This window comes from Pteropus vampyrus, unplaced genomic scaffold (assembly GCF_000151845.1).
Source record: "Pteropus vampyrus isolate Shadow unplaced genomic scaffold, Pvam_2.0 Scaffold151, whole genome shotgun sequence".
In the NCBI taxonomy this organism is placed as follows: Eukaryota; Metazoa; Chordata; class Mammalia; order Chiroptera; family Pteropodidae; genus Pteropus; species Pteropus vampyrus.
The window spans coordinates 4647529-4668142 of NW_011888932.1; the positions used below are offsets into that span (position 1 = coordinate 4647529).

General features: G+C 36.5%; 1 protein-coding gene across 2 annotated transcripts in view; it reads left to right on the forward strand.

The window, feature by feature from the left end:
• The window catches only part of SGIP1 (SH3 domain GRB2 like endophilin interacting protein 1), a 194900-nt gene that overhangs the window by 69507 nt on the left and 104779 nt on the right, over positions 1-20614 (forward strand). The window contains exons 2-5 of one of the 2 annotated variants that reach the window (XM_011369587.2): positions 4847-4910; positions 10923-10947; positions 11958-12041; positions 17592-17648. In XM_011369587.2, the coding sequence (XP_011367889.1) occupies positions 4847-4910; positions 10923-10947; positions 11958-12041; positions 17592-17648 (230 nt within the window). Of the gene's footprint in view, positions 1-4846; positions 4911-10922; positions 10948-11957; positions 12042-13863; positions 13936-17591; positions 17649-20614 lie in introns of both variants that reach the window. The other variant, XM_011369588.2, reaches the window with a different exon arrangement.

Here is a 20614-nt window from a genome sequence, read left to right on the forward strand (position 1 = left end):
AATGTTTAGCTTAGTGCCTGGCACATGTGAGATATTCAGTGAATAAGCACTGACTTACCCTTGTTCCTACTGAATACAAAAAGAAAAACTGAGGCTGTCCCTCCAGATCGTGTGCCCTGTGAGGACATGAATCTTATATTGAAAGTAATGTAGTGCCTCTTCGAATCTCTATAAATGTTGCTTTAAATGACAGCAAGACGGCAAACAGATTTGATCCCAGGTCTTTGGATTCCTAAGAAGGCCATACGTTCTGTTCTCTTCCACGTATCTCCTGCTTCTGTTTCTTTCTTTTCTTTCTCACGCTCTCCTATCTTTTCCCTCCTCTGGTCACAGAATAATCTGTTTTGAACTATTCTGTTTCTATTTTACTGTGGTAAAATACACATGACATAAAATTTCTCATCTTTGCCATTTTAACGGGTATAGTTCAATGGGATTTAGTACATCTCAGTGTCGTGCAACCGTCACCACTATCTACTTCCAGAACTTTTTATCACCCTTGTACCTATTAAGCAGTCACCTCCTATGCCCCCTCCACCAACCCCTGGAAACCTCAATCTGCTTTTTGTATCAACAAAATATCCTACTTTGGACATTTTATATAAATGAAATGACGCAATATGTGGCTTTTGGTATCTGGCTTCTTTCACTTAGCATAATGTTTTCAAGGTTCATTCATGTCATAACATGTATCAGTACTTCATTTCTTTTTATGATTGAATAATATTCCATTGTATGAATATATGACATTTTGTTTATCCATCCATCAGTTAATGGAGAACTATTTCATTTCAAGGGGAATTTTATTCAGAAAATAATTTTAAACTAAATGATTGGACATGCTTTTATAGGTTCAAATATATATATGTATGTATATATACATATTGAGCCTAAAAGCTTTCAAAGAAATCTAATGTCTATTTGTAGAAGCCTGACTGTGAGAAGAAGTACTGTATACTCAGAAGCTCGTGAGATAGTACTAGGCCTCGCCTGTAGATTCACAATTCATCTACACACAGATGGCAAATGAAACTATATGACTGGGTGAAATTGCCCCAGGGAGACAGTATAGAAGAACCTAGGACAAAGTCCTAAAGAACTCTAACATTTTGGGGAACAGTGGGAGAAGAGGTACCTCCAGTTTTCTCTCTGGAGATGATGGTAGTTAAACCCTCAGGTTCATCAATTAAGATGAAAACAAATACTTTTTCACAAAGTTTGTAAGAGAATTAAATGAGAATGTATGCAGTGCAACTGGTACCTGGCCAATAGGTAGGATCTCAGCAATGGTAGTATTATAATAATGAAATTTCGTATTCTATATTTGTGTGTGTGTGTGTGTGTGTGTGTGTGTGTGTGTGTGTGTGTGCGCGCGCGCGCGCGCGCGCGTGCGCGTGTGATATTGCTGTTGTCAGTTTCTACATTCGTTGCTTTATTTCATTATCTTGTAACATCATCTGCAGGGCCGCTTATTTTGAAATAAGCTTTCTTCCCCTCTTAAAAACCAGTCTATTTTTAATTTTGTTGTTGTTGTTCCCAGACTTGACTAGCTTCTCCCATAATGCCAAAGGAAGCTAAAGGAATCTAAATTAGGTGGAGAGAAGCTAAAGGCACAGGCCTGCCTTCCTGTGTGGCTGATCTAAGATGGCAGTTCTGGATGCACCCAAGAAGATGTTCTCATTTCCACGGCTTGGGAGCAAACTGTTCTAGTCACAGATCATTGGGACAATAAAATTCTTTCTCTTAGAACTCTCTGTTTTGGTATGAGCAGGGAAAAGTCACTTCATTTCTCAAAAACACTTTATTTTTTCCCTCCTATTTTGGGTAAAGGATAGTTGACAAAAATCCATGATTCGACCCAGAAACAATTACACTGTAGAAATTGCCTTTAAAATTTTCATGGAGATCTGGAGTCAGAAGTGGAAAATTATTAGATATTGTGTTTTTTAAGCTTGTAAGATTATCAGGGATAGTGTCTTAAACTTGTTATTCCTATAAGATTTTTGACTATCATTGCTCTTTTTTGAAGAATTTCTTTAAATTTTTAAAATAAACTTTCAAAAGACATGACCACACCTCTCCACTCACTTTTTAATTTTTTTAAATTTTTTCAATATAGTTGACATACAATATTATATAAGTTTCAGGTGTATAACATAGTAGTTAGATATTTATGTAAATTACAAAGTTATCAACCTGATAAGTCTAGTACCCATCTGACACCATACATAGTTATTACAATATTATTGACTATGTTTCCTACGCTGTACTTTACATCCCAGTGACTGTTTTTATAACTGGCAATTTGCGCATCTTAATCCCTTCTCTTTTTTACCCTCCATTCACTTTTAACACAATTGATATGATTGTTTCCTCCTGCATCTTCTCTAAGAGTTGCTAAGATATGAATACCTTTAACATTTCATATCTTTGTTTGCTTTAGTCTTTCAGAATTATCTCCATGTTTTCCTAAACTTCTCAAATCTTTCCACGTTTTAAGAGGAAAAAGTTTTCAATGATTTTTTCTCTTACTCAACAGCTGGAATGTCACATCTTTGGTGCATTCCTATATACATTACATGTATAGCTGTATTCTATGTATGGGAAATATGACTTTCACTGAAACAAAAGCTACACATCAGCATAACATTTTGTGAATATGTGCAAATTCTTTTATCCTTTATTATTGGCTGATTTGTTATAGACCGAGGGATCAAAATACAAAAAGAATGTAACTTAAATTCAGCTACACAATTAGAAATGATCCTGGGAGTGTATTTTATGTCTCCTGAATCCTGATCTCTAATGCATTTTCACTGGAAAATGGACAGCTCGTGATGTTCATGACCTAGTTCATATTGGCTATTGTCCAAATTTGATGGTCAAAAATAGGACAGTTGATGGAAAACTACTATTGCTTGTTCTGTTACTAGTTTAATATAAGAATTACTGGAATTTGCATGTCTTCTCTGATCTCTTTGGTAGGGCATGCCATTTCTTAATCATAGTAAAGTTACAGAAAACAAAGTGATTTAAAAACATAAGATAATAATAGCATTTGTTTTATGGTTCTATAAAAACCAGTAGTGATTGGTGAATATAGCATTCATTGTGACCTGAAAGCTAAATTGAAAGCATAGAGAAGCCAATTAAGAGACGCAAAGCTCAGGGAAAATTATAGGAAAAAATGATGATTGTAAATTATGTTTTGTCCCTATAAAGAGATAGGCAATTAGAGGCGATAAGGAAGAAAGTTTTTAACAATCAAAGCTAAAAATGAATGATGAGAAGGTGTTCCTAAATATTATGGGTGGGTAGTGTTTTAAATGTCAATAAATTTGTTTTCCTATAAATTCCTCATGTAGAAAGAAATGGAGAGTAGTTTTATGTGGGAGGTATTTTTTTTTTTTTTTTACAAACATTGACATTGTAAAGACCCATGTGTCTTAAATGAAATGACTATGAAAATGCAAAATTAGACTGAACAAAGGCATTTTGGAGATTATATTTGAGTAGTACCCTAAGAGCCAAATAATGAATGACTCAGATAATCTGAGCAGTTTGAGCTGACTCACATGTTTTGGAAGAAGGTGTCATCAAATCGCTAATTCTGTCAATGTTTTTCCCTTTGTTCCACCCAGTAGTGCCAAAAAAATCCTGAAAGTCAGTGACTTTTCCATTCCAATTTGTCAGGAAGACTTTCCAAACCACCAGTAAAAACTCTAAGGTTTTGATTATATAGGCATTTAGCATTTTAGAATAATACTCACGAACATAAGAAACACAAGCCACTATGTAACTATGTAACCTGTAGGAAATGGGAATCTCAAATAGAGCCTTGATAAGAATGGAAGAACCAAGACTGAGTTTGGTTTGGCCAGGATGAAAGAAAAGAGTCTTCTTACCCCAATACAGCCTGAATGATGCTTTCTGGAAGATATTTTAAAGCAACATGTATTATCTAATACTTGTACTAGGTATATGTCCCCAATGTAGGATCCTTTGCCTCTGTCCTAGAAAGATTGACAGCCTAGCAGAGAAAGTGACTTAAGAACTATCAAGTGGAATAGTTAGATATACTGTAACACATATAAGAGCAACATTTTGGAGAATCACAGCATAGTCAGTTACTTATACCACTGCAATTAAAACATCCTCATTGAGGAAGTGCCATTAGGCTAGGCCTTGAAGGATGAATTAAAATTCTAAATATCAAAAAATAGGAAAAGCATTTCAACCAGAGGTAAGGACCACATATGGAAGAATGAGACACTGAAGTACAGAAATTGGGGTATATTCAGATAATGGTTAATAATACAGTCTAGCCACAGAATTGAAGAAATAGAAAAAGATGAGATGGGAATATGCGATATAAAGATGTGTCAGGTCAATGTCGCTCTCTTGGTATGGTTTCCATAATCTGTGTCTTGAAATTATCCAAGTCTCAAGAACATGTCTAACCTGGAAATTGCTATTCTTCTAAATCTATAATTTGTGTGGGGTTTTCTTTGGCAGAATGCCAATGTGGGTAATGAATAACAATATTCTAAGAAAAGCTTGCAATCTTTTCTATACCTGGCCCTGATCTCCTTTCCATTCTCTTACAAACTTATGTTGTTTATGGTGCTAAGAACTTAAATAGTGCTGACTCTTAAATGAACATCCGTTGAAAAATATGATAGTGAATCATATGTACACACACAATTGAAGAAATTTTCATTGTGTTTTGAACATTCAAATGTAAGTGATATGTTGTAACTTAAAAAATATATTCACTTAAATGTTGCCAGGAATATTCAAATAGAAAATAGATTTTTTTTTTTTTTACTCTGTTATTTTCCCACAGGATTGAAAAAACGTACAAGGAAGGCTTTTGGAATACGGAAGAAAGAAAAGGACACTGATTCTACGTATGTACTTTAAAAGTTTGCCTCCCCAAAGAAGCTATTTACATAAGAGAGGCTGTTGTCATTGTCACTCTTAGAGTAGAGTTTTCTTGGATATTGTGTTCTACTATGTTGGTCTCCTCATTTCTGGGTAAATTAGTTTGGCATAAACAGGTCTTAGATTTACAATAAAAAGATAAAGACTTTTCATCATGTGTTCAATTTTTCATCATGTGTTATTACTTTATAATCTGTTAACCACACTTCCCAGAAAGTCCCAGTAGACAAGAAGCGTGACTATTACTTTTGTGGGGACTAAAAGTATTCATTTCCACCGCTAGCTTTGCCCGAGTAACTTGAAAGCAAGAAGCAAACACCTGTTTAGGTAGATTAGACCTAGCCTGAAACAGAAATTAGTCTAGATAACATCCCAAAGCTTTTATTTGAGATGTCAAGATTTTGTACAAGTAGAACTGTTAATTAACCAACAGAATTCACAGAAATGATTGGCTATTTGCCTGTGAATAAGAAACCAATGCCAAAAACAACCCTGTGGATACTTTTACTTATTTAAATGGTCACACCCAAGATAATCAATTGCCCACAGACACTGACAGACCCATCTTGAAAATGTCCTATGAAGTAACAGTTTCATTCCACATAGTTGACCATCTTAAATTCTACTTCAGAGATTTAGCTCTGACACAAAATCTCAGGTTGCTTTTTGAGCCAGGCAGGTAATCTACATATGGGAAATCAGATGGCCAGGAACTCAGGATTCCAGCCCAAGACCAGTATAAGGAGAGCACTACTACTCTGCAGCAGCCGGTCGTGACCATGTAGATATGCAGACCCGATGCGTTCAGCTGTATATCAGAATAATGAACTCATTAAACCCAACATTTGGATAGAATCCCCGAAAGAAAGTTAAAAAATGGGAGAATCGATAGTTGTTTGGGCTCAGATGAAAATGAAGAGGGCTACATTTATTTTTCACCTTTAATTTTTCATTTTATATGCTTTTATCATGCATAAATTTTATCACAAGTTACTGAGCATTGCCCTGTGTCCTTGTCCTCCAAGGATTTATAATTCATGGGATAAGGTATCTACTACACAAGTTGAAATATCTTTTATATAACAAAATGATATAACACATTTGAAATAACTAGTATGATATCTAGTACTTAGTAAATGTTCAGTAAATGGCAGCAGCTGCGATTCTTATTATTATACAAATTAACACGTAGTAAGTTCTTTAGGAACATCTAAAAATGGAATTTCATGGGAATGTGAGGGAAAGCTCACATTTGGACAGATGATCATTGAAGCTTCAGGGAGGGAGGAGCTTTGAGTTTGGCCTTCAGGAAAATGAGGGCAGGCATTTCATGAAAAATAAAACGAAACAAAACAAACAAACAAAAACGGTCAAAGCAGAGAGGCGGAAAAGTCAAGCAGGTATTCAGGACAAGATAAACAGGTCAGTTTGTCCACCTGTCAGCTGCAGGTAAAGGTGATAATGGGAGGCAAGACTGAAAAGAAGATCAGGGTCAGACAGGAAGTGCCAGGCTGTGGTATCTGACATCCCTTCGGTAGGCAGTGGGCAACCTGGAAGCCTTGAAGGCCTTTAAGCCAGAAAATATAAAGGATTGGAAAGAGATAAAATCTATTTTTTCCTCTAAATATGAAATATTAAGTCACCTGTTCTTATCTTTTTTTGTGCTTTTTTGGTAAATAATTATTTCATGGTAAATAGTCTTGCGAATTTTTCTAAATGATCTAATTAGGAATATTTTTCTGAGGACTACATAATTACTATTGTTTCTTTAAAAATTGCCATTTCCTAAACATTAACCGTCCAGAACGGTGATGTTTCTTTCACTATAGTCAGAAGACCTGGGCTCTAGGTCTAGCATCGCCAGCATTCCTGTGGCCTTGGGAATACACTTTTTTTTCCTGGGCCTCAGTTTACACTAGATGGAATCTAATTTCCCTAAAGAGCCAGACATTGTACCAGTCAATCTGTCAGCAACATCCGTTGTCACCTACAATGTGCCATGGGTTGTGTAGGGATACTATTAGACACATCTCAGGAAAACATCATTAGCAGAAACCAACTCTTTTTCTTCAAAGACAGTGTCTGTAACTGACTGCACATAACCTCTTGTGTGTGAAGAAAATTAAAAAGGAAAAGAAAGGTCCCTCAAAAGGGAAAAGAGATCAAATAATCTCCCCAGAGCAGGCTGAGCTAATTTGCATGTGGCCAAAGCACTGCTTTCTATCACCATTTTTAAAGGTATGAAAATAAGGAAGTTTTCTTTAGGGCTTTGGGTACATGCCCAATATCTCTCTGAAGAACTCTAATGAGAGATTTGCTTGTAGAATCCCAAGCATCTCTCCTTCACTTCTTATCATTCGAGTGCCCCCCAAATACTTACATGATAGCAAATTAGTCATAAATTGGTTCCACTAGCAGTGATGGTCAAAGGACTAGCAGTTTACGTAAGTTTTTGCTTTTCATGAACCCCTGCTTTCTAATTGCATCATATATCATTCTTGCAAAAGGTTGGGACAATGCTCTAGCAACTTGCTGTCCCTTCAGCTTTAGGTAATGCTTATGTGAGTCTGCCATCATTGATATCTCATTGATGCAAACTGTTTTCAGGGCTGTTGTAACTCTCTCAGGGTGTCCAAACTACTTGCTAAGGTAGCTATCAGCCCCAAATCCAGCTGATTGAACCTCCTTAGATAGAGAGTAGGGTTAGGACAGAACTTCCTAATTTAATCAGCATTACAGTGCCTGATAGAGGAGAAAAGAGAGCTTGTGCTAAGTGGCAGGCCCTCTGTAGGCTATGTTGTATGTACTAATATCCTTTTTAATCTTCACAGTAAGTCATTAAGATTAGAAGTCATATCTCAGTTTTAGAGATGAGAAATCAGTGCCAAAAGAGATTAAATAACTGCTGAAGACTATCCAGAAAATAAGACACAAAGCCAGAATCTCGTGCGTAGGTTTTTATCCCCCAGAAAGAAAGAATAGATGGGCAAAATTAGAATCAAGATCAATAAAAGGGTAATAGAGAAAAGACAGTAGTTGTAAGAAGTAGCTGGCACTTTTTAAAATAGAGGCAAAGGGTCCATGGTAGTTGATTAGTTTTAAAATAAAAATCAGTAAATATAATGGATCTGCTGTTAAAAAAATTTTTTTAAATTGTTCAGGGACTGGGTAAAAAAGGTGGAGGGATTAAGAAGTATAAACTGATAGTTATGAAATAGTCAAGGGGTTGTAAATTACAGCATAGGGGATATAGTCAATAATATTGTAATAACTGTATATAGTGCCAGGTGGATACTAGGCCAGTAGGGGGCATAGCTTTATGAGTTACGTAAATGCCTAACCACTTGCTGTAAACTGAAACTAATATTAAATAATATTGACTGTCAATGGTAATTGAATAAATTAATTAAAATTAATAAATAAAACAAAAAATATTTAATTGCTTAAAAGTAAAATAGAAGACTTCATAAGAAAGGGTTTAGAGATGAATTGAGAACCCATGCCCAAGTATTCAAGGCCACTAACATCTCTCTACTTGACATCCTAGGTCAGATTATATAATAATTTTATTCTAGATAACATTTAGTGAGTATTTACTATGTTTTGGCACTATTCAAAGCTCTTCACTTACATTAAATCATTGAGTCCTCTAATTGTCCTATGAGATATATGCTATTATCACGGCCATTTTGTAGATGAGGAAACTGAGACAGGAAGGAATGAAGTGACTTGACCAAGATTATGCAAGTAGGAAATCTAGGTTGATTGAATCCAGGCAGTCTGGCACTATACAGCCAGTGCTATTAACCGCCATGGCTTGCTGCCACCACACTAGGAAGCACCAGCCCTGTTTCCATTAATGGATTAAGACATATGATTGGAATAGGACACCAACATTGCTATGTACAATTACAGCTTTTCTGACTAAAAATGTTTAAATGCCATCCCTATAGCTGCAGTATGCATTACATCAAGTGACCTCTCATTTAAGATCCCCTGTAGGTATGCCCTTGTATCTGACCAGTAGTAGGAAACACCACAGCTAGGCGTGTCTCCAGAGCCTTGTCTTCTCCACATCTATTACTTGATGCCCCCAAAGACATCCTCACAAGAATCAATGCCTCTGGACATATCATACACAATAGTTGATACAATCATCTCTCTCTCTCAATTCCTTTAGCAGAGGCCGAAATTCTAGTTTAAAAAATGTCCTTTTTTTTGCGGTGTATAGATATGAAAAAGGAAATTGGTTTTGATGAATGTGAGTTAGTACCTTTCCTTTGTGCTTTCCTGCTAAGCTGGGCTTATTGTGGCCATGTTAACCTACTGGCTTTATTTGCTTGTCTCATTCTCTCTACGATGAGTATGTCTTCATTATTTTTACCCCCATATCCTAGCCTAGTACCTGGCCCATTATAAGCATTCACTATTTGTTCAATGAATTATAACTTTATCAGCTAAGATTCTTTGTATCCTTCTATTTCAAATGACATATTTTCAAACCAACTAATTCTTATAGCCAGGGAAGGTCCCAAGACCCTTAGATTTCTGTCAACTCCAGTGGTCTTTCAACATCAGGGTCCTTTCTGCTTCTAGCTCCTGTATCACTGATTCGCCCTGTATCTATGTGGACACAGAGCCAGTTATAAAAAATGGTGTACCCCCATCAAGTGTTTTATAATCCAAGTAAAATATTCTGCTAATTTTGAAAAAGGTGTTGGCGAGGAAGGGGATCACATCTTGGAGCCCAGAAGATGCCCCACCAACTCTCTGTGTTTCTCTTTCTGCTGTACCTTGTGAATAAATAAATAATTTCACTACCTGGTCCCACTTCCTAAAGAATAGTTCCAACCACACCAAATTCCCCAAGATTTCACAGTCCACCCCAAGCATTTATTAAGGTTTTCTTCCAAATAATGCAGGTTCCCATCTAAACATAACTTGGTCTCTTGGTCTTAACAGAATGACATTTATCTAGCTCCTTACAGAGCGAATTAAAATAGGAAGTTATAAAGTTACAGTAACTACCCTCTTGCTTCTCCTTTCCTCTGTCTCTTCCAGTCTGCTTTTCCAAAATAACAATAATAATACCCTTCCTCTATTGCTACAAAATCTAACATGGTGGCAAGTGGACAGTTATGTGTTCCTAGTGAGGAGACATCACATTTTTTGAATACTTACTATGTGTCAGGAACTATTATGTTTTTTATATGCATTATCTTATTTAAGTTGGCTTACAGAGGTTAAATAATGTGTTCAAGGTCACAGAGCTAAAAAGTGTCTGGACACTTAGATTCATTCTGTTCTAAAGTCTTAACTCCTAAGTACTGGAGCATAGTGCCACCATGGATTAACTACCTTGAACTCTATTCATCAGGAAATGCCCTTCATTTCCTGCTTTGCAATAATCAAAGGACCAGTAAATATTTAAAAAAAAAAAAGAAAGAAAGAAAGAAAGAAAGAAAGAAAGAAAGAAAGAAAGAAAGAAAAGAAAGAAAGAAAGAAAGAAGAAAGAAAGAAAGAAAGAAAAGGAAAGAAAGAAACATGGAAGAAAATATAGATTTTCTAAGTAAGTAGAAAAATACCATAGAAATTCCTTCTTGTGGGAGGAAATTCAAGATCATTCACAGGGGAGATTAAAGCAAGCAAATCGGATTACATTCATTGTGGTAGCTTTAAACGGAGTCGGCTAGACTGCGACAGACACTTAATGAGCTCTCCTCTCAAAAGTAGGCCTAGTGCCTTTTGGACTTCAGGTTTTAATGAGAATCTTCCTCCCACAGGCCCATACACACACCCCACATTCAAATATTGCTCGATCAAGTTGTTTTGAGTTAGCTTTCATTAGCCAGGTTTACTGGGGTGGGAACAAGGGAGAGTGGAAGAGAGGTGGTTAATGTTTATTTTCCTCGCACTTTAGTCTATATAGCAAGAATGATTCATTTTCCTAATAGCTACCCATTTCTTTTTTGTTACAGAGGTTCACCCGATAGAGATGGAATTGTAAGTATTCAAATGACCATTTTTAGTAGGTTTGCATGCCAATACATGCTATGTTTAAGTTTCTTAAAGTCCCATTTCTATTTTTTCTATAGGGAAAAAATAGCTTAAATGCTCTTCAGAACTCTCACTTTTGTAATTTTCTGTAGTAATTGCATGGGACATAAATGTAGTCTTAGTCAAGTTAAACTTATTTATTGCATTCACCTAAAACCCTGTCCCAGATCAGGCGAGCAAACTAGTCATTAATATGGTGGGTCAAAAGCCAGACAGTTCCTGCATGGGCTTCTACCATCAACTGTTATTTCATTTCCAATTTAATGATATAAAAGCTCATTATGTGAGACTGTTTTTCTCCAACAGAGGCCACAAAGTCATAATGTTGCTGAGATCCAATAAAACTGAAGGAAGCTTTTCCCTTTTCTTAGTTGAGCTGCAGATACATTTTCTATATTAAATTCACAAGTAGGGAATGGTCTTGAAACCACTTATGCCTAAATTTATAGCCTGAAAGAGGAAAATATGTCCACTGGGTTTAGATTTAACAGTAACTCTGACTCCTTGTTAGCCGCCAGATTTCTTGATTTTCAAAGACGTCTGTGGTGCGCTGGCTCAGATTTATCCGAGTTGTGCTTATGGGAGTCTGCACCAACTTCTAAAATGACTGCCTTCAGATCTAAATCAGATGCCTATTCAGAAGGTTCAAAAGAACAGCTGTTACTGAAAAAAAAAAAAAAAAAAAGATGGACTTACATTAGGCTCATTGGGCTGGAGTGGGAGCTAAAATAAATCTGGTGGTTAAAAATATTTTTTTGAAAAATCATCTTTTATAATATTATACCTAAAGTGGGTGTTAATCGCAGCTATTGCAGGAGTTTTTCTCCCACACTTGACTTGAGGTTCTTAGCTTTGGGGTTCCTTTTGCATTCATGTAGTTCTCACCATGAAATGTTAAGAAAATAGACTGAAATTTATCAGACATTGGGTAACACTATAATCAAGGCTCTATTCAGCAGGGGAAAAAAAAGACCCAGAAGACTCAGCTTCTCCTCACCTCTTGCTTCTGGCTCAGAGCCCTCTCGTTAACTCTGTCTCAGGTACTCTCTGCTTCTGTGTTTTCTCTTCGCTTCTGTCTGGGTCCCCTCCCTGGGTCCTCTGGTCCCCTTCGTTCTGACCTCTGCAAGTTCTGTTAGCTATTCTCTGCTTTCTCTCCCTGCTGCTCCCAGGCTGCATTGCTATTTCTTGCTTCTTTCCCTCTGCCACCCTCGGTCTTGTCTTTTTTCCTTTTTCTAAAGCCCCTCATACCAACCTGCTCATTGTCTGTGAGGCACCATTGCTACCTTAGTGTCCTCTGCTCTTTTAGAGACCACCAGTTTAAATCTCTGGTAGAATATGCACCCAGATGCCTGGTAGAGTACTGGCATGGAGCGAGCAACTCTTTCTGTGTGCTGCATTAATGAGCCTACCCATGACTCTGTGGACTTGTCCTCTCTAGCTCAGGGCTATGTACCCAAGTTCCCCGAGTCCTCCTCTATTACCACCATTCCAAGTCATTTGAAGTTATTTATTAGCAGTTGTGCCATTTTTGTTCCTTAATTGGAAATGCCATAAATATCACTAGTCACAATTATTAGGAAAGGAGAATTATTTAATTTCTGTTTCTTAGGAAATAATGCAGACCTATTTGAAAAAGGCTTCCTTCAAAATAAATGCATGTTCTCAGAAACATGGTATAGAGCTTCGTAGGTAACCGGAAATTATCATCCAGCTGCTAGTTTTACTATCTGAAAATGTTTCTCAAGTTTCCCCCACTAAGTATGGTCACCAAATTTGAGAATTCCTTATTATAGCAGTTCTATAGGGGTTCAAGTCTCTGTTTGCATTCAGTCCTTAGAATCCCAACCTGATTTTCATTCAAATTCAGACTAATTTCTTTAAGATCTTATGTCTGTGGACCCAGTCCATGTTTAAATCAGCTTCCAAGTCGTTGTCTTTTGAAATTTATGGTTTCACTAATATAGTTCTACAAACTAGAGGTTGGGGTGCACCCACTAAATGCTTATAAATGACTTTGTCAACACAGGGCTACATGATAGATTTAGTGTACTGATGCTTATTAATTTCAGTTTCTCAAAATCCAGTGAAGCCCATTTCTGGTTACAGTGCTTTTGAGGTTAGTCTACACAGGCTTCAGGGCAGGGCTCCACGTGTGAAAGTGGGCTTGTCTTGCTCCCGTCTTGCTGAATGTACCCAACTCCTGAAGAGCTGTCTGTCATGGTGTCTGAGACTTCAGGCACTGTGTGTGATGATGCATTCTAACCCAGAGACAAACTCTAATTCAGATACACTTTAACTTTTTCCCACTTCAGATTTCTAGCTACATGTAAAATGGGGGCATAGTCTCTGCTCACCCTGAGCAGGTGTGCAGGAACAAGTGTATAAGAACAGGTGTACAGGAAAGGGACCAGGTCTGGAGCTGTCAGCTATGTGCACTATATGTCTTATGACTCCCAGGAAGGCTTTGATCCAGGGAGCTAGACTTTTCATACTTTGATTAGAAATACAACCATTTTTATTCAGTCTCTCTTAGTGTGTCCTGGTGTCTGTTCTCATGTAAATTAAGTGCTGGCTGAATGAGGACTAGATCCACATAATTCCAAATGCCTAGGATGTATCTTCTTCCTCCTTCCTTCTTCTCTTGACCTAGCTACACTGGCCTGCTGAATAGAGCCTCATTATGGACCCCAAAGTCCACTCTATGTTTAGGGAACCCTGCCAAGATTGGTAGGCCCTACGATTTGGCCTAGAAATTGTTTCTTCTATGGTATGTTTGCTGACTCCATGTGATTCTTTATATGTGTCTTGAAGAACAAACAGATCCTTTAACAACTTTTTCTACATGAAAACAATCAATTCCAGCAGCCCAGCCCACATGAACCACCCTACAATAGCAAAGCAGAGTGTGCGCGTGAAGGAGGAAAAAAAGTTTCGGTAAGGAAACAGATTTTAGTTTAAAATTTCCAAAGGGTTGTAGAAACAGTGAGTAAAATCCCAGTTCGAAACAGAAAAAGCAGTAGCATTTGTGCACTTCATTTAAGAAGACTCTTTCTTAGATTTTTCCAAATTATTTTTTGAATACGTGGGGCCAATTTTTAAATTAACCATATAAACTTACACCTAAATATGCTTTTAAAGAGAAATCAGGCATAAAAGATGTGTGTTTCCTTTGTCTTAGACAAAGGAAAGGTGTTGAGATTTTAAAAAGAATCCGCTATTTATAAGAACTCTTTGGCTCTAATACAAGCATGACCGATACAAATTGAGTAATCATTTGTTAGGATAAGCATTATCTCAGTAACGCCAGGAATTTAGCAAGACCTTGGCTTGTGGGAACCAGTGTAACTGACCAAAGGATGTTGAGTCAGGGATGCTGATCTTGGCCCAGGGTATGCAACAACTCTAGCTGTGTTGTTCAGTATGGTAGACACATGTAGCTATTTAAAATTCAGTTTCTCACTCACACTCCCAAAGGCACTTGTGGCTTGTGGCTACTATATTAGACAGCACACATATAGAACATTTCCATCTTCACAGACAGTTCTATTGGACAATGCTGTTCTATAGGATTATTTACAAAGTGAGTCGAGTCTACCTCAGTGGCAAAAGACAATACTTAGGGAGTACATCCTGTGTATTTAACATCTCTCACCTGAGGATCACTACATGGCCATGAGCTGACCTTGGAAAACAGGATCATTCCCAGTTGAAACTGAGAACCTTAATGAATGTATAATTAAATACAATTGTTATTACATTTATTGATTTAGCGTGTCATATTATCTGAAAACAGATAATAAGCCTGACCAAAGTAAAATACCTATTAAAACAAGATTAACATTTCTGTGAACCTCAATTATCTTTAAATAACAGTCATATGTTCAAATTATAAAAGTTAATTATGCAAAGTGTAGAATTTTGGAAAACACTGAAAAAATAAAAGTAAAATAATGTATACTTCTAACTCCAAAAGGAAAATCACTGTTTACATGTTGGTAACTAGCCAATATTGCTTGTACTAGTAAGCCATAATATTTTCTCACTTAACTTATTCCTTGCTTCTTCAAAGTTTTCCAATTGAAAATCAATAGAGCCATAACTTCACCATTAATTAGCTGCACCTTGCGTAGGTGGTTAAACCAGGAGCATTGTTTCTTACTTGGAGTTTGACCAGAACAACTTCAGCCAGGCCCTGGCTAGCTTTAACTTGATAATTTCCACTTGTGAAACTAAATATATTTGTAAGAATTCACTAGTGTGAATGAGACCAAATTGCTAATTTCTCTAATAAAACTGTGTGCATATGTGTGTATGCATGTATTTTGAATATATGCCCCAAAGAATGTATTGTTATTTGTTGTTTGTATTTAGTATTTGTGTTTAGAATGTTATTTTAAAAGAAAATTTCTTTTTATAAGTTTTGCTTTCTCTTCATCTCTGTCTTTCATTGGTTTCCATGGACTGGGAAATTTTCACTTAGCTCAAATCTAGAAAATTCATAAAGTTCAGGAACTTTTAATACATAATGTAAGATATATGTTGTCATGAAACACACACACACACACACACACACACACACACACACACACACGCACACACAATTTGTTTAGCTGACCATATCAGCTATTTTGATTTTGAAGGGCTTTGGTTACAGAGATGAAACTATCATGGGGAAAAACTGTGAAACTTTGAAAATTTTAAATGATAATTTACCTAATCTCTTTGGTTTTCAGATAATAATCCTTTGTAGTAAAGAGCTGTTTAAGAACTAAAGGTCTATTAATAGTAATGCTACACTAACCACAAAATTTATGAGTTTAGTTCTTTGGGATCAACTTAGTTCATCTGATTCCCATTATTATAAGTTAAGCTTGTATGTTAAATTTATTATATAAGAAGGATTTGGAGAATTTTACAAAGAATACATATGCGAACAAATTGATAAAGTAGAAATTAAAAAAGAAAGCACACATGACAAAAAGAAAATAGGCACCATGCCCATTCCCCATGGAAGAGATTTTTTATTATTAGCAGGCACATTATGTAATGGACCATGTCCTCAACAGTAGCTTTAGAGCCTATACAAGAGCTGATGTGACAAGTTTTTAAAACAACCTTTGTTCAAGGTAGAAAGAATATCAATAAACACTAATTCAGGGAAGGCAATTATGTGGAAAGGTTAAAATGATGTTGTCCAAGTATATAACTTTTAACCTTGTCAAGAGCAGAAAAAAGAGGAAGAGAGGCAGAGGTAAGGGGCTATATTCCTGGATGCTGGTCTGTGGAGGCATTGGCAGAGTTCTTGCATTTGTAAATTCTAGTGCAGTAGCAGTGGATAGGAAGAGAGAGGCTATGAATGTATTATCTATTCTTTACTCACTATTCACCCTTACTAAGCTATTTATAGTTCTTAGAATGCCCAATCAATATTCAATATGTATTACTCAGTGAAGATGGTTACTGGGTTACCTTTAATTTGATTTTCTAATGGTCCTACATGCAAACACGAAAAGCTTACTTCTCCTACCTATTTGTCAAATCGAATGTTAGTTGTTCATGTTGTAGTTCAAGTGGCCTTCATTTGTGATTGCAAAATTAGAAGTCTGTCCTCAAGCCTCATGTATCACCATTTGATGTGTTGTTCTGAGATCAGCTAGTGCTCAGTGACATACCACTGCTATATGTGCTATATATAGGAATGTTATTGAATGAATCCTCCATTACCAACTTGGTTTGTGTTTTTGTCCTTTGCAAACAAAAAATAGAGAATCTTAGTAATTCATCTTTGAATGATGCCACATCCTTGCTAAAGTGCTTGCGACCATATATCATGGTTGTTGTAGGTGCCAAATAGAACTTTAAGATAATCCAGAGAGACTAATGCCAATATTCATGTAGTTATCTTGCGACAGTAGGTGCTCATGGAGGCATAAGACAGATGGATCACAGAAATTCACAATTAATCCTCAGATTCTATTTAAATAATTTGATAAGAAAAGCTACTTGAAAAGAATATTAATACTTTTTTAATACCTAAGAGCTGAATTAACTAACTTGGAGCTGATTTCCTTTATAGTCTATCAAGGGATTGGTTAGGAAAAAATTGAGTCAGTGTTAGAAAACCTAAAAGATTAATTAACACCTTGGATGAATACTCTTTGGATATTGTGGAACTAATTGTATATAAGAGCAACATAAAAATCAAAATGTTTCTATTTAAATATATATATATATATATATGTATATATGGTTTTATCCTCTAAAGATATAGAGGATTCAATTATAACGTAGATGCTTCTAATTCTTCAGTAACTGAATAAAATTTCAACAGCTAGTTGTTAATCTTCTTATGCTTAGGTATACTACAGTCTTGGAAAATAAGTATGTAAGCTCTATTATGCAGTGTCATGGCAGCTCAATTTACCATTCAGTTACACCAATGTGGTTGCTTAATAGGCTGCTCTAATTTGTCTTTCCAGTCCTGGATTTTGTTAGCGCTTGCTAAATACAGATAAGAGTCAAATGTTCTTTGTTCCTTTTTATTTCGTTCAAATATTTGTCTTCTAAATTTATTTTCAAATTTATTACAGAAGAAAAGCAATGGTGCACCAAATGGATTTTACGCAGAGATTGATTGGGAAAGATATGTGAGTATCAGAAGATTGCTTTTTCTTTATTAAGGATTTCGGAACTTGAAAATGAGTTGAGGCATTCTTATATTTAAATAGGACATAGAAATAAGTGAAACACTCCATCTAATCAGAAAGTGACAGGCACGATTAACATGGTATAGAATTTAAAAGCACTAGAGTCTCTTGAGTCTGGGTTCAAGACCTAGTCCCTCCACAAATCCACCGTGTGTGGTTTTGGATAGTTATTTACTGGCCAGCAAAAATGAAGTCAGTCATTATATTGTAACATTGTTGCAAGGATTCAATGAGCTAGTTATTAGTACAATACTTCAGTAGCTTGCCTATCCTGTAATATGTACTCAAAAAATGTTTTTAAAATATTAACTCCAGGTGATTCAGGGCTAGTTCTGTTTGTAAGCTGATTTGAGAATGGAGGCAATTCAATTAATGTCTGGGCCTTGATTTTATAATGTCTTAGTCCATTTGGGCTGCTATAACAAAAATACCAGAAACTGAGTGGCTTATAAACAATAAACATTTATTTCTAACAGCAATGGAGGATGGGAAGTCCAAGATCATAATGCCCACAGATTGAATGTCTGGCGTGTGTATGGTTGAGGGCCCACTTTCTTGTTAGCAGATGGCACTGTCTGGCTGTCGCCACCCTGGACCTCTTTTATAAGTGCACTAATCCCAATCATGAGAGCTCCTCCCTCATGACCCAGTCTCCTGCCAAAAGCCCCACCTCCTAATGCCATCACCTTGAAAACAGGATTCCAACATATAAACTTTGGGGGAACACAAACATTCAGACCACAGCATGCAATTATTATAGCCTCATGGTATGGATTTTCCCAAATCAAGTGACGATCACTTATTTCTAAAAGACCGAGGGTGAATCCCACCTGAGACCTAAACTCTCCACATAATTCCCCCAGAAACTGATTAACATCATCACCACATACTTCACCAATCATAACAGGACAGCCGAAATCACTCTCAAATTTCAAATCATATAAAACTCGTAGACCATACACACATAAAAAATCATTTCTATTGCATAGTATGTGCCCAAATTCACAATCTCTACAAAATGCCTTTGCACTTATCCTTTAGGGGACTGTCTGGCCCAACCTCCCCTTTCATAGATGGTACAATTTTTGCATAGTTGTTAATAAGAAGAATTTTATTTTTGTAATAAATAATACCATCATTTATTGAATACTTTCTTTGTCGCTCATAATATTAAGTCCTATTGAATCCTTACCACATTAAAATGTAAATACTACATTATCTGCAGAAAAGAGAAATTAAATTCTTCATGCTTCCCACCCCTACATTCTACTCAGCCAACCTCATTACCTGGTTCTCTCTTACATCTGTTTCCCAGGATTGAGATCTTTTTGATATTTTTAGCAGTTCAATTCCCTAGAATCTATAACAGCCTCTATATTATTCTAAATCCAAATTGCTAATAAATAATATTATAAAAGAAGCTACTAGATATTGATAAAGGGTGATTTTAGAAAAGTAATTCTTTTTTTACCTAGAAAGACTTTTGTTATATTTTCTGGGAATCTTAAATATGTACAAATGTGATAATTTAAGCAAACAGGAAGTACAATCATTAAAAAAACCAAATAACTCATCAAGGACCGCTTACTACCTTCCAACTAGCACACACACCCTAAACTCTAGTGCTATGCCTGGTTAAAGATGTGAAGGCTTAAACCAAGCATAACTTTCCTCAAATTTGTTTAGTCCTAAAAACTAATTCGGTCACCTAGGAATGGATATTGTAAATATACATTAGATACTACTTTTTCTAAGTAATAAGGATTTTATTCTTAATACATTATATCATCATGCATTTTGCAGGGATGAGGTAAGAGAAGGGGAGACCTCAGGGAGGATATGACCTTTAAGCAAAAGTCTAAAGTATAAGTAGGAGTTAACTGGATGAATAATTGAGGGAAGAGCATCCCAGGCAGGGAGAATGGCATAAATGAGATCATGAAATGGGAAAGAACTTCCAGCATTGGAATGATAAGAGTTAACGATGGGAAGAAGGCCCTGTGACTAAGGGAGATCAGGGAAGAGAACCTCAGACCTGAGGCTAGAGAGAGGGCCAGGAGCCAGGTTCGCCACGAGCCTGCGGGCTACACAGAACCACTGGGCCTTTAGTGCGGTGAGAAGCCAGAAACAGGATTTTAGCTGGAAGTGACTTTAATACACTTGGATTTTTTTAAAAAGTAACTCTGAGTACTGAAGGACAAAAAGGAGGCAATAAATGCTCAATAAATGGTGGCTTTTCCATGGCATTCGAGCCCCATTCTCTCTCCATGGTCATGGCACCTTTACCGCTTCAGTGACTCTGCTTCAGTGACTCTAAAATCTACCACTCCCGCTCTGCCCTCTTTGATTTCTACGTGTATAACCTCAACTTCAAGTGGATCATCCTTGAACTCTTCACCTTCTTTCCCTCTAAGGTGCAGGATATAGTCTCAAATACCCAGGGTCAAGGCACAGATCTGCCACTTTCAGGGTGGGTTTCCTTGAGAAATGACACCTGATTTCTTTTAGTTTCCTCGGTGAATGAGATAATTCTTTCCATGTACAATTGTTATGAAGGTTCAATGAAATAAAGTATGGGACACAGTACTTACCACATAGTAGCAACTGAAATATGATAACTATTTCCAATCATGCAAACTGTCTTTTATCTTTCCCATCTTATTCCTAAAATACATTGGTTGTCTGCTGTTACAATTAGATCAGCAAGGAGTACCAGCAGTCTCCCAGAATTTAAGCATAGAAATCTTGGAGTTTTCTTGAAGCTGTCTAGCTTCTTTTTCACCTAAGATAAACCTATTAACAAGAATTAACAATATGTCCTTCCAAATGTCCTTGATTCATCCTTTCTCATCACTAACAATTTGGTCCACATTCTTAGCAAATCCTACCTGAATAATGCAAGTATT